The sequence below is a fragment of the Blennius ocellaris genome (assembly GCF_963422515.1).
Source record: "Blennius ocellaris genome assembly, chromosome: 20".
NCBI classification, from domain to species: Eukaryota; Metazoa; Chordata; class Actinopteri; order Blenniiformes; family Blenniidae; genus Blennius; species Blennius ocellaris.
In genome coordinates this window covers 2,055,903-2,071,302 of record NC_137669.1, presented here as the reverse complement: position 1 = coordinate 2,071,302, position 15,400 = coordinate 2,055,903, and the positions used below count along the sequence as shown (strand labels likewise).

Below are 15,400 nucleotides of genomic sequence, written 5' to 3'. Positions count from 1 at the left end.
AACAACAGCCTCAAAAACCACACACACACCACCGTTTTAATATAAATCTGTAAAAATGAGAAGTTTAATGACAAACATGAAAATGACAGTGATTGTATTGTTTATAAAAGCAACAACACAAAAATACATGTATCTGTTTATGAAAACAAAGTGAAGAGAGTCGGTGCTGTTGGTGAAACAGGTTTCTCATTGGGTATCAAAGGTCAGTGCTGTATGAACATGTCGATCAGAACCCTGCTTCTCTGAACACAAAGACGACAACAACAGAAATCTGACAAATAAGAAGAAGAATCAAACCGAGAATCATAATCACAGCTTTTAAAAAATAACATGTCAATCCACAATCTTGACATAAAATTGCACTTCAAAATACTGTTCAGGGTGAATAAATATCTGTGGTCCTTTTCTATATCCATTTTGGTAATACAGTACATTAACACAGCAATAGTATAATAGAGCTGTCGACGGGATTAATAAGGAAACTGATTAAAACTTTTTGTCTATTTTCATTCTAGCTGCTTTTTGCATATCGTACAGAATTTTGCATAATAGCATGTAAATAAATAAAACACAGATGACATCGAACGAGAGGGTAGAAAAGATTTACAAAACATACTGCATATCTAACACGGTGTCCGTATATATTATTCATGTAATTACATAACAGTGTCATTCAGAAGCGGTGCTCAAGTGCTCTCGTTGTGAACTGTATCGCTCTCCAGTCTGTTTTTTGTTTTCCTTTGCACTGTCCCTTGTTAGGCTCCGCCTCCTATCAGAGCTGTGCCTATGGGGGCGGAGACTTTTTTTGGCCTTGAGAGGTCGCGGGGTCAACCTGCCTAACGGTGGAGGGGGCATCCGTGCTTGGTGGCGCCGGTGGGCCGGTGCGGCCGGCGGCGGGCGATGTCTCTTTGAGAGCATCCCGTCCCCGTGGCAGACCACCAGGGGGGTGAGCTGTCGCCGCCGCCACCGGGGGGCTAATCACCAGGCTGTATAGGGGGAGGGGGGACCATGGCTGGATCATGTGGATTCCCCCGATAGGGATCAGGAGGCTGGGGGCTCTGCCAGCCTGCTGGGAGTGCAGCGGGAGGTGGCTCAGGAGGTTGTGGGCTCCACCAGGACGTGTGGGAGGAGGAGCAAAGTGAGTCGCGACAACATCGTCCACAGACTGGAAAGAAAACAAACAAAAAAAAACATTTGAATGAGACAAACTCACAAACTAAACAAATCATACTTCATTAATCCCCTTAGAAAAATTCCTTTATTCTGCATTTACATATCGCACTGCGAGGAGGTGGCAGCTCTGGGAGGTTGAGGGTGATGACAGCGGTGACCTCTCAGTCCAACCTGCCAACTCTCAATGCCAGGTTAGCTTCTCCTGCCTGTAGGCAGCCATTCCTAAACCAGGGAGCCTGATCACCACGGTGGGGAAGCCAAAAACTCATGGGTGCAAAGCCATCTTGGTTTTAAGGGCGATGACATTTTTTCACAATTTTAACATTTGTGAGTCGACATTTATTTCACATTCTATATTATATATTATATTATTACATTTTATAAATATAGAATAGTATTCTATATTATTTATATTTCACAAAATGAATAAGTTTTAAGCATTTAAATTAGGAGAGTTGTTTAATAAAATGATATTTTCCCAAAGTACTCTTAAAAAGGGTCAAGCAATATACACAAAGTTTGCAAAGTCAGCAGCGGGAGAGAAAATGGCTGCACATCAGGTTACAGATGAATCTGTCACAAGGAAAGAAAAGAGTGTATATTGTGCCGGCGTTTTTATGGGGGGGTGGGGGTGGTGGGGGTGGGGTGGGGGGGTCGCCTAAGTTCACAATGGTTACAGTTTGAGTTCCTCAAGTAAAAGGTTGGGAATCACAGCAGCTTTTCAGAAAAGTTGTGTTTTCCTGTTTCAATTGAGACAAAGTTGGACTATTTTCAGAAAGTTGCCTTTTCATCGCAGAAACGCCTGGACGTTGTTAAGCACATGGTGCTGACAGAGTCATGAGATCCAGGTGTGTGGAACCAGAGTGAAACAAGGGCTCTCCAGAAAGACAACGTGCACCCCTTGTTTTACCTTTTAACATTTTCATCTATTAGTACCCCACAAGCATTTATGTAGAATTCAATCAAACAACAAGCAAGACCTTTCAGATCAATTTCACTCTGACCCAACAAGGAACCCAAAAGACTTCCATTCACTGCTTTGTCGTACCTCCAGCATCGAGCATTTGGCCACCTTCAAGGCTAAATGATCGAATTATCTCCTGTTGTGTGGTTTAAGTGATAGTTCTCTGCTTGTTGGGTTATGGTTTGATTGTGATTTTCAGTTACAGTAATGTTTCTTGATAAAGGATTTCATATAAGCAGAATTGGGTTCCAATCCCAATTTGGATAAAGGAAGAGGCCTAAAAATCTTCTTTTTAGTGTGCAGACCTGTCACATAGTGGAATAAAAGCCTCAATGGGGCAGCCATAAGTAATATTTATGAGCGTTGATGTACTCAGACACTGTATTTTGAATTTCAAAATGTACTTTCACTTTGATCCTTCATTCCCAGTAGCACGTTTTCATGCATCAAATATCTATTTGAATAAAAACAGCTTTTCTCAGCTGTTTATGCATGTCGCAAGAGTGTAAACACCATGTGAATGTGTGTACTCCTTTGAGACGTATCAGTGGTGAGGTTTCACCACAATATAGCCACAAGATTGGAGCCGATGTGTTTTGATTTGATCTCATTTTGTCAGTAGCAGTGAAGATATTCGTCTGAAACATGTGGATCTGATCACGGATATTCACGACTGGTCAGCGTCTTTTTTTCTTTTCTTTTTATCAGCAGCTGCCCAGGGAAAACATGTTGTGTCTATTTCGGAGTGCTCCTGCCTTATTTTAAGATCCAGAGCTGCAGTCTCGATTTGTCTGCTAGAAAACAGAGAGCGTTGCCGTTTTTCCTTCCTTTTCCAATAAATGCTGCAACTTTTAATAACCTTGTCTGCGCCGGCCAATCTATATTTGTTCTCCTTGTTGACTTACTGAGATTTAACTGAGCCACACAACATTGACTCTGTGAGCCCGAAGCTGATTTATTTCAAACTGTGGGCTAAACTAACAGCGAGGGATCATGTTGCAGGTGAGCGAGAGCCACAGTTTGAACAGAAACCAGGCTTTGACCAGGGCAAAACGCACGTGGGACAAAAACCAGCAGAAACCTGAATAAAGTACAAGAGAAAAACAATGAAGAAGCTGTAAACAGATGTCATGCCGGCGTGTCGATAGAGCGACTCACCAGTCTCGCTGTCATCGGCTGTTCCCTGGGATGAAAATGGGGTTGAGCAGACGTCTCTGCCACAGGGTCCGACGGCCTCAGAGGGTCGGACCCCGGGGACATTGCTGTGACAGGAGAGAGGCCTCTGGCCGGCAGGGCAGGGCTCGATGGGACGACGCAGGGCTGACAGGTGGACGAGTGAAGAGCGGGGGACTGGGGAGGTGAAGGGCTGCGAGGCGGAGACGCTTCCCTCCGTGGAGTCAGGGGTTGGGAGTCCACAGGGGACGCTGAGGCATCGAAGCGTCTGCAGGCGAACATGGCCCTCCTGGCGCTGGCTGACATGTTGGGGGTGGATTCTTTGGAGAGTGATGGGCTGAGCTCTCCCACATGACGCTGGTCAAGCGGTGTCCCCCTGCTGTCCTCCTTGTCCTTCGCATGGCCGTGTCCAGGACCTCCAGACCCCTGTGGGACAGAGCACTGATGCTCTGCTGGATCTGGGTGAACGAGTTTGTCCCCATGAACCCCTACGACAGGAGACAATCCCTCACTCACTCACCAAAACAAAAGTGCATCTCAAGATGGCAAAATTGAAGTGGGTGTCAAATTACAAATATTTGTGAAAGTCTAAATTAACATCAGCTCCATATATTGAGATATACATACTTAGAATATATGTATAAGATGCATATATGTATAACTACTCAGTGATATTTGCTTGTTTCACTGTTGAAAGAGTACAGATTAAATCAGCCAATCTCAAGGAGGTGAGGTCAGACTTAAACACAAAATGAAAACAGCTTATTTCAGAAAGAAGATGAACTTTTTTTAAATGTTAATCATAAAAACTAGTCTAATAGAGTTCTACAGTACTTTACTCGACATCAAAACCCAGCATGTAACATTAAACTGTGTATGTGTGGCAGAAAAGCACAATAGATGTGCAAAGTGTGTTAAGGTGTGTTTTCATTGCAGACCACAAACTGAGAAATAAATGTGCTGGCTTGCTGGAGGTTCTTCGGTTTTTCTGCAAGTAGAATGGGAGGCAGCGCTTTCAGCTATCAGGCTCCTCTCATGTGGAAGCAGATCCCAGTTTCAGATTGGGAGGCTGAAACAGTCTTTACTTTTAAAGTTAGGCTTAAAGGGGGTATATTATGCAAAATTCACTTTCCCTATCCATACATTGACTGACGCCCCAGAAGTGAAGAAAGTCTGTCCTCTTTCTCTCTCTTCGGGCTTTTCCCCCAGAAACAGAGCCAGGTTCTAGTTCAGGGTCAGTTCTTAATTGAGCACCACCAAAGAACCGCTTCTTTTTCCACCGTTAACAGAGCCAAGTGAGAGCCATGTCATTGCGTCACTCCACAACGTGATACATCACTGATCTCACAAATTTAGCGCCAACAGCACAGCACTCACAAAAGAATGAGGAGATGGACTGTGTTCATGGGTTTGGTCCGGGTCGCGCCATCTAGTCTGGCCTGAACCTCGGATGCAGACCAAAGAGACAGAAAACATTGATTCTCCTCGTCGCTCGATTGGTGTTTTTTCACGTCCGTCTAGTTTTAGTCCGGAGCCCCGCAGTGGCCAGAGAGAGAAAATTATATATGCGTGAATGAGCTTGAGGCTTATTTTTCAACATTTGGGCATTACATAGTGAATTTCTACTCCTTTCACTTTATTTCTGGACGTGTCTGAATCAAACGCTTCAGCGTCAGGAGGAATGAAGGTGTGGAATGATAGAACGCAGCTCAACAACCATTTATAATAGAAACCTACGTAAACACATGCTGATTAAAGTTCTTTTTCACATGAAGCCATTAAAAGGCTCATTCTATGGTTAAAGAAAATCCGAGCTTTCATTTACAGTAGTATGCAGTTTGTTTTTTAGTTGCTGATGAACCAAAAGTGCCGCTTCATTATAAAGTTCTGTGCGTTCTCGCTGGCCCAGCCCAGAAGTGGAGCCAGGGTAGCACCCTGGCCCTGGCTCCGAATTAGTCCCTGGTTCTTTCCAGTGGAAAAGCTCCCTCTGGCTTGTTTCAGGTTTTAAAAAGTGTGTTGCTCCAACCAGCCAATCAGAAATCAAACCCTATATAGTGCCATCAGTGGTTTAGCCAATCCCAATCAAGGAAGGCTCCTCCCTTTGACTCCTCCCACAATTAGGCAGCTCTGCTGTGGCACATGGCACCACAAGAAGAAGTACTTGGGAAAACCAAGATGGGCATGTGTGGGCGGAGCCAGTCCACCTCACACAGACACAGCAGATTCTGAATGCAGCTCCTAGTACCCAATATTCAAATGGAGCAAAATCAAGAAAAAGCTGGATTTGGGGCAATAAACTTCGAATAAAACTTTAGTGCACGAATGAGATCGATGTGAAAGTGTTGAAAAGCTGTAAGATATGACCCCTTTAAAAGATTCCTGTTTGATAAAGCTGATAGTTTGCACTGGCTCAGGTCCTGGTGGAGCATTTTCTAATTAACCTGCTATAGGTTTAGACTTTTGGGAAACCTCCTGTAATACACTGAGGTTCTTTTCTTTTCAGCATTCGTATGTTATACTTAGGAATGCAGAAATACCAAGTACCAGAATAGTTCCACTGCTTTGTGGATTCAGTAGCGCCAAACAGTAGAGTTTATGTGAATGACATAAAGGCGATGCATCCCTTGTTACCATTACATGTCTCTCTCCTGCAATCTGTGCTCTATTCTATTCCTTCCTGCTGGATCTGTAGCCGGATGTTTGTGACTTCGTATACTTTTCTATCTTTACATCTCCTAAAGCCAAACCGGAACAGCAATCAAGCCACCACCTCTAAACCTGGATCGAAACAGGTTTTGTCCCGGTCAGGGCAACTTGTTGACCCAAGGAAACCATTGAGATCCTGAGCACACATTGTGTACCTTCATGTTTGTCTTCGGGGAATCGGCAGGCGTCTGTTTCGGGAGTCTTCGATCTCAGGGGTTCGGCAGGTGGACTCCCTGGAAATAAAATATAAAGAATAGCTTTTGAGAGTGAACGAGTTTCAAAACAAAAAAAACCCCTAGAATCATGATGTTCTTACTGGTGGCTTTGAAAGTGTTGCTGCAGTGATTACAGTCACAAGGTGGTGAGTTCGTGGAGAGTGCACTGACTCCAGAGTCTTCACGCCGGCTCTTCACTCCACCTCCACCTCCGCCATGCACCAAACCGCATTTTTTACTGGATCTGTAGGCGTGAGGACAGGACGAGGTTTCATTCTGGTCTTCAGAGCAATTCCATTTCAGTCACCTATTGATGCTGCCGCTCTCAGGACGGTAGCAATGATCAATATGAGGAGTGGAACGGACAGACCGTGCTGCCCTTCACCACCTGTAAGCAGGGTTTTTTTATTTTTTTGTGGTTTTATGTTTGTTTTCTTTTCTATTACACAGGGAGCTCACACCAAGGCAGCTGATGCCCGGGGTCCACCCCTCCACATGCACTGAGGGCTCCCTCAGTGAGGCTTCCACTTCAGCTTCAACAGAGAAGCTTTCATAAGCCAAACACCAGACCCCCACCCACACTACCATCGCTTTAAAACTCCTCTTCACCACTCGCACCGACCACCGAGTCCAAACGAAAGGGAGCATGCGACGCAGCTCAAGGTCCGGGAGAGGGAGGGAAACCCTGAGCCCAGACCAGCTGCTGCTCCAAATAAACATGAAAAAACACTGCGGAACGAAAACACGTCGGCAAGACAAACAATGGTTGTGGTAACAATTGGCTGTTCTCCTTCTATTTTCACTTCAGGATGGCTAAGCAAGGCAGGCAATCAATGCCGGACAGAATAGTTTCAATTTAATGAAAGAGAAACACTTGATGCCTGTACATTTTCACTCCCACACTGTAACAGGGCACATATACACACAGGCAAAAATCACACCCAAGATACGAGTCTTGGTGCCAGAAATGGAAAAAAAAAACAAAAACAGCAATGCTTTGCTACCTCGCTGCCTCCGTTTTTGTCTTTTTGTGCCTCAGACAGGCTGAACAGACAGAGAGGAGCGGGCGAGAGGATGACTCACTCCTTCAGGAAGGCTGCGATGAGCGTCAACATGAGTCACAACAGAGATTTGTTCACAGGCGCGCTCACAAACCCCCAAAAAGAGACGCTCTCACAGATGGCTTGTCTCTACATACCCTCCCTCCGTCTCATCTCCTCAAGTGTTTATATGTAGCACGACCAGCTCCTTGGTTTAGTTTAACCCTCTACTTGTGTGTGTGTGTGTGTGTGCACGCGTGGGTGCGTGTAGATCAAATACAAATAACTACCAGAACTATGTCTTACAGTTCCAGGATAATGCGAGTCAGTCCTCGCTGTTATTCCTCCTCTTTTTATTATGGATTCGACCAGATCCTCCTCCATCAACCTCTTAATCATCTACATCAACAAGGTGAGGCCAGATCATCTCTTGGCTGTGAATCCGCTACCTGATCGCTATCATCCAGCAGTACAGCATTTAGATCACATATTGTTGCTATGGTTACTTACATTTTAATTTGCCACTCACATGCAGTACTGCACATTGATTTAAAACAGTGTAGTGTTTTAAAATGAAGGTTGAGATGTTCCATTAAACAAATTGAAACCTACAGTCAGGAAATCTGGTCTTGCAATTTATTGAGTCACGTCAGTCAAGATGGTGCGCCTCCAACAAACATTTACCGTACTGAACTGACAATTCAGAGGCACAACTTCTCAGATTGTCACACTGAAAACACAACCACAATAACTAACATTAGATACAACCATTAACCTGCCAACTGCGTCAAGAAATCAACTTTTCAAGTAAACATTTCAAGGTACCAGCATTGACGGAATTACTGAATGATCCAAAAAGAAAAAAAAAAACCTCAAAAGAATGGAGGGTATCAAAAAAAACAAAAAAACTACAAAAACACACACAGAAGTACTACAAACACCTGAGACATCCTGAAATAATCACAAAATACAAAAATGAAGCATAAAATACCCACAAAAGACCAGAGAGAATTAGATGGATGTACAACAAATGCATAAGGATAAATTAAATATACAAAATAAAATGACCATTCATAGAGATGTGAGGAACCACAAATATATATCAACATCTAAAAATCACGACATGATCCAAAAAAACAAAAAACCCAAACTCACAAAATAAACCCAACATGACACAGATCGACCAGACGTATGTTAACCATAAACACTGACACAATGATGGTAAATATAGAACAAAATTGGAGACTGCAAATACAGACAAGTGTAAAAAAAAACACTTGAGTTGATTCAATTCATTCACTTGAATACAAATAGAAAAAAAAGCTCTGATTTGCACCTTAAGTTCAAAAGTCAGCTGTTATTGATGTAAGACTTTTGATCAAGATATAATAAATGTATTTTGCACTCACTGGAATTTCTATATTTATACAGATATATGCATATCTGTATGTGTTGAAATGGAATTTGAGGGAATGCAGACATTTAAAAAAAAAAGAAGTGAATAGTTAAAAGTGTGAAATTGTATATATATGTGTGTGTGTGTGTGTGTGTGTGTGTGTGTGTGTGTGTGTGTGTGTGTGTGTGTGTGTGTGTGTGTGTGTGTGTGTGTGTGTGTGTGTGTGTGTGAAAAAGACAGTTAGACAACAAAGACATCAAAACACCATCCAAAAAAAGACATTAAAGTAACATAAGAACAACAAAATCAAGAAAGAAAATCCAAAGACATAAAACTACAGGCACTTTAAATATCACATTCTAATCTTCTGTTACATAACCTTTCTTTGTCCTTGACTCGTGCTACATATGCACAAATGTTCATCAGTGTGGCACACATGCACGTGCACACACGCACACGCACGCACACACACACACACACACACACACACACACACACACACACACACACACACACACACACACACACACACACACACACACACACACACACACACACACACACACACACACACACACACACACACACACACACACACACACACACACACACACACACACACACACACACGGCAGTGATGGCTGGTGTAAATAAATCTCTGCAGGAGTAGAGGAAGGTAGGCAGTTTCTGGGCTTCAGCCCTTCAACAGAAGGACTCGGTTGGTGCAGACAGCAAACCCAAGGCCCACTCCAGCATGGCCGCCAGACAGCAACTCCCTCAACACACCGAGCTCTGTGGTGCATCATTCTCCCCACCGTCAGGCAGGATCAGTAGTAACCTTGTGTCACAAGCTAAATGTTTGAGTTCAGAGGAGGTACTACTCACCCTTGCTCAGGGATCCAGACTTCAGGGGGTTGTTTATCTCTACAGCACGAATGGATAAAGTTCTCATGCTTCTTATCCTCCTCCTCCTTCTTCTCTTCATGGTTTGAGTCTGCATTGTGTGCTGTTGGTCGTCCCTTCCCCATTCCCTCATGGTCTCTGACGTATGACTGGCTGTCGTAGACCTACACTCGAAAGAGACATGGGCAAATTCACCAACTCTGCTCCAGCATGCCCAGGGAGACAAAAAATTGGGAATTGTCATTGAAAGATGTGTATCATAGCAATTGGTGGACTAATTCTCTCTTTGATTTTTACATGGTTGGACTTATAGGATAAGTTGGCAAAGCTCAAAAACTATTATAGGGATGTTGTAAACATCTTTTCATATCTCAGTTGTCTCAGTCATTCCACATTGCAATCAATCTGACAATTAACACGTTTTTTTCTTGTCATGAGTAGGTATGACAAGTGTTGGGTGTTATAATTACCTCAGTAGAGCGGAGCTTTCTGTTATCCTCTTGCTCCATTTGCTCTGCTGCTGTGACTGACATGGCTGATAGAGTGTATATGGAGGGGCTGAGCCTCTGCTTACAGTGCAGCAGGGAGAGAGCGGTTTTGCTGGAGAGGCCAGGTGGGTTGGGGTCATACCCACTGGTGGACCACGATGAATACACTGAGGGCTTCTGTTCATCCAGAATGGAGGGGTTTGGCTTGATGTAGTTCAAATAACACCAGCTATTACAGGTGCTAGAAAGCAGAGTGGGGAAGGAAGGGTCGTTATGCGAGACAGGAGAGCAAACAGCTGGTGGGCTTGACTGAATCTCCCGCTTGAGCTCTTGATTACATGTGTCTATCATCGCCTTGTCAGCAAGTTCCACCTCCCTTTCCTCCTCTTCTTTCACCCTTTTTTGCTGCTGCTGGGACTCAGGTGAGAATTCGATACTGTTGGAAGGGGAAAGCATGCGCTTATTGCCCCCTGAGCCTGATGTCCTCAGACCGTTGTCAGACCACACCAGTCGAAGATCTGGGCTTACATTGCTGTGGTGTCTGTAATCAGTTGTGGAAACACCCATGCTATGAGAGACTGCATCGACTCCCTCCTGGGGGGTGGGGGATGTGGCTTGAGACAATGTGGTGTATATGGCGCATGCTGGCATGAGGGTGTCAGTTTGGAGACGCACTGCTACGGCTGGAGACGTGACTGGCCTCAGTGTTTCCAGACTGGAAGTTATTCGTGGGCCTGTGTGTTGAATGTGAGATTGACTTACTTGAAGTTCTAAGTAATCATCTTGTCTCGAAGGGATTTCCAGTTTCAGTCCTGTCGACATGGGAAGATAGCGAGCTCTGGCTGTCCCTGATGATCCATGTGTCAGATAAGGCTGAGATACCTGATGAGTGGTCTGCTCAGAGGCCGCAACTTTTACAGCTACAGATGGGTCATGAGTACCCGACAGCTCTTTACTGCCCGTCAATTGAATGTTTTGACTGAGATTCCACTGGGAGAAGATCTCTTTGCATTGGGATCCCCCTGGATTACGTAAAACCGTGTCACTTGTTTGTGGAGATGAAGAGGAGCCACTGTAGTACCCAGAAGGTGGGGTTTCTTGAGATGTTCGTGATGGGCTGAGATGTTCAGGACTACATCTTGAGGTGGTGCAGTGCTGCTCCTCCTCCACCTCATCCGGATCTACAACAGCAGAATGTTTGAAAAGAAGACATTTTCGTCTTTCCCTCCAGCCAATTGCAGAACGTTCAGGGGACAGACAGCTGTAGTCAAAAGACTTGCTGCGGGTCTCAGCCATAAGGATGCTCAACTGTGGCTCGTGAGGGGCTTGCTCTGATGCTGAGCGTCTCATTTCTCTGTGCTGATGCACTCCAGGCACCGTCAGCATGTGAGGAGCTCTTGATCTCCTTAGTGGAATTGATGATGATGCATCCAGTTCTGGTCTGTTTGGCTCTTCAAAGGATGTAGAGCGACTGGATGCAAACGAGGTACTGCTGTCCTGACTAGGGCTTCGTGGCAAGGAAATGGAGTCAAAACTCGAGTCCCCTGAGGATTGTGCAGCTTCTGCTAGACGTAAGCGCTTCTTCTTTGGAGGAAGCTTTTCAATAGGGAGCTGAGCTAGTGAGGGGCTTCTCTGGGGCCACTGAAATTCATCAGGCTTCTCTGAAGGTTTGGCTGTGATGGCTAGCTCCATTGAGGTCTCTGTACTCATGTTGGAGTCCTCTGTCACCAGGATTTCTGGAACTTGTACGCTCGATTGACGGATACATTTTCGAGTTGTAGGCTTTGCCGACTGTTGCTGTAGTCGATTCTGAGGCACCAGCTGATATTCTTCTTGAGGTGAGGAGCATTTCACAGCCTCTGCACCTTGATTTTCATTGCACGAGGATTCTTGTTTCTCAAATGAACTTGTATGTTGAATTACTGAACAGGTTTGCAATGCAGGCCTCCTGGGGCTCTCATAAGCCGTACTGCTTTCATCTTTACTTTGCCCCGACAAGAGGGCAGGAGACGGTAGTGAGGGAGAAGAGGGGTCATCAGATTCAAAACTCTCTTCTTTCCTTCTCTTGCGCATCGTTAAAGCTCTGGCTCTGACAGCATGGCTTGTCAGCTGTGAGCACTCCATTTGACTAATCACTTGTTCATTTCTGGGATGATGAGCAAGGCACAAGCTTTGCTTGTGTTTCTTATAACCTTCCCAATCTTTGCACCCGATGCCACAAGCCTCACACTCATATGGCTGCGGTTGGTTTTGTTTATGGTCGGGCACAGTAGTTGTGCTATCAGGGAGAAATGAATGAGACCTCTCGTGCTCTTCTTTTGTGAATTCAGAACCAAGTGGAATTTCAATAGCTGGCTGCCTTCTAAGCATCCCATAACGTCGAGGTGTTTGTGTTTCAGAGGGCGGTCGCTCATCAAAAGACTGACTTTGGCGAAATTTGTTGGAGCTGCTGCTGGAGGAGTCAAGGGAACACGCTGCTGATGGCACCGACTGACTTCTCAACAGAGGGGCAGAAGATGTTTGGCTAGCTGGATGTTCTACATTCAGGGATGCATGATGAAATTTTTCACACGGTACACCCATGGTGATGGAGCCACTGTTTTTATAGCCCAGATCACCAGCTTTATGGCTTTGAATTAGCGGCTCTTTGATGCTTGCAGTCTTTTGAGACTCTGAACTGTTCTTTCTCGAAAGAGAAAACCTCCTTGGTTTCACACTATCGATTTTACTGGTGTCTACCACTGCCTCATTGATGGTGATAAGTTTGGTGATGTGTTCAATTACCTGTTTCTTGGGCACTGTGAATGACAAGCTTTTTTCCTCCTGGCCAGAGGGATGCTGGTTCTGGTGCCGAGACATCCTCTGTAGGTGCCCAAGGCGTCCATATTTTCCGAGGATTATCTCTGCATAACTTTTGGCACTTGTGTTTGGGGGGCTGTCTTGTGATTGCTCAGTACTTTCAGAGCGAGAGAAGTAGCCTGATTCTGTGCTACCTCTACTATCTAAAATGAAAGATGATGTCTTATCATCAGAGTCCTGAGGAGCATGTTTTCCTCGACTTAGACGAAGGGCTAGTCTCTTCTTCACTGCGTAGGAGTCATTGCTCCCTTCGTTGCAAACTTTGGCCCTGTCTGTTTCACTACTCTTGATTGAGGGTACAATGCCTTGTCTTTCTGTCAGAGAAGAAGCTGATGATAGCTGTCTTGTTTCATCCTCTGACTCTGTAACTTGCTCCTCCAACAATTTAGGTTCCCCGAGTGCAAGTCCAGCCTTCACCCTGTGGGTATGCGATTTGCGATGCTTATACAGGTTACTCTTGGTCTTAAAAGAAAACCCACATGGGGCACAGGGGTAGGGTCTTTCCCCTGTGTGTGAGCGAATATGTTTCTGGAGGACACTTGGCTTTGCACATGCGCGGCCACAGTAACTGCACACATATTTGCCAGGTCGTTGAGGCTTACGCTCACGTTTCTGTTTTGGGGTGCCCTCCTGAGTTTCAGATTTTGGTGGCACAGAAGCCCCCGCTGATGTTGATGGCACTCCTGGTGACAAACTGGAAACTGAGGGCACTGTTGTTGCATTGTCTGCCTCTAGTTTGTGTTCCGGCGGTGAATCTGAGTCAATGCTTTGTCGCTGGTGCCTAAGACGTTTGCGTTCTGGGTTTTGCCTTCTGGAATGTTTGGGTTGCTGTGAGGTGCCATGAGGCTTTGTGGAACCAGTCTGGCGTTGCTGACGAGGCTGGGAGGGAGACTTGGGCTGCGAGCCTTGCTGAGGAGACTCTGGCTTACAGGGTTCTTGACCTCCGGACGGCTCCCCAGTCGTCAGGCGACTATGCAAGGCCTCCATAAAATGGAAGGAAAGCCTCAGGTGGACACGTGGGATGCGTCTGCCTGAGCCAAGCTCGGTTCAAGGCCAAATCATTCACCAAGAAAATGGTTTATCTTAAAAGAACTCTATCAAATGATCCACTTCTTTTGACTATCAAGCCTCATAATTGTTTTCCTAGATTTCTTAAACTTTACTGCTTGTAATCGAGGCCATCAGATGTGAAACGGTGGCATCGAGGAGCACAGCTGCGATATGTCAGGTGGATTTGAAGGAGTCTTCTGCCACGTTGACCTGAGGTATCCCATCATGTAGCAGTCGGCTAGTTTTGCTGGCACACCTTCAGCTGGTTTGGATGAATGTCTGATTCCTCTTTCTTGTCAGCAAAGAATCTGTGAAAAGATAAACACATTTTGATATACAATAGCACAAAACCTTCAGTGTTAGCAAACAGATGATATTCTGAACCTCCACTCCTGCCAAATATTGATATTTATGTTGCATGTGTTAGATAATCCCTCTTTGTGTTGCAACAGTATTTTTTTTGCTTTCCCTCAGCTGCTGACTATTTAAAATTAGTAATAATAATAATGCATGGATTTTATATAGTGCTTTTCAGGACACTCAAAGACGCTTTACATTGCATTATTCATTCACTCCACACTCGGTGGTAAACTACGTATGTAGCTTCAGCCACCCTGGGGCAGACTGACGAGGCAGCCAATCTGCGCCATCAGCTCCTCCGATCACACACTCACACTGCATTCACCCTGGCAGTTTGGGGTTCTGTGTCTTGCCCAAAGACACTTCAGCACGTAAGCAGGCAGAGATGGGAATTAAACCTGTAACTTCCGATTGGGAAATGACCACTCTACCAACTGAAGAGTGTTTATGTGATATTTTGTGGGGGAAAAAAGATAGTGGCATGCAGTGAGTAAAAGTGATGATATTGCTAAACTTCAGTGCGCCCCAACTGTGACTCCAACTTTCCAACATGTGTTCTTTGTAGTCTCCTGTGATTTTTTTTTTTTTGTTTCTTTAATCGGGCAGGCAATATATTTCAAAACCATGGTCAGCAATTTTTTTTTTTTTTCAATCACATCAAGTTACACAAGTTACACCCACACCAACAGACAAGACAGTCCGATGCCTCTGTTGTATAACACAGTGGAGAAAAATGAATGAAACTCGAGCGTTGCTGTTATTCTCGAATGGAAAAATGAGATTGTCGATATTTTCTGGATGATAAATATTTTTTTGAGATTAGTAAAATGACTGGTGTATGAACTGAGATCTAATTAAAGCTCTGTATCTGTTAAAACTATTGTTTCCTATATCTTATGGCAATCTCTCAGACGCTGTAGTACTGTACTGCCACAACTCTCCTTTATTACTTGCAATTTCAAAAGGTGATTTTGAATACTTCAAAGGGTCGATCCAAACAAAGTGGACGGATGGCTGATAGCTCAGAGCACATACACAAGGTGGCTCAGTGGGGATGCTGAAGAAAATTCCTG

At 44.7% G+C, this 15,400-nt stretch overlaps 1 protein-coding gene across 1 annotated transcript; it reads right to left on the bottom strand.

Annotated features, from left to right (window-relative positions):
* Positions 1-203: 203 nt before the first annotated feature.
* Positions 204-13,904, bottom strand: hivep3a (HIVEP zinc finger 3a; the record flags this gene model as incomplete). The annotated part of the gene is made up of 7 exons (XM_080516541.1): positions 204-242; positions 842-1,165; positions 3,296-3,630; positions 7,127-7,133; positions 7,236-7,275; positions 9,553-9,734; positions 10,041-13,904. The coding sequence occupies 7 exons, from the start codon at positions 13,902-13,904 to the stop codon at positions 204-206; spliced, it is 4,791 nt and encodes a 1,596-aa protein (XP_080372667.1).
* Positions 13,905-15,400: the final 1,496 nt, after the last annotated feature.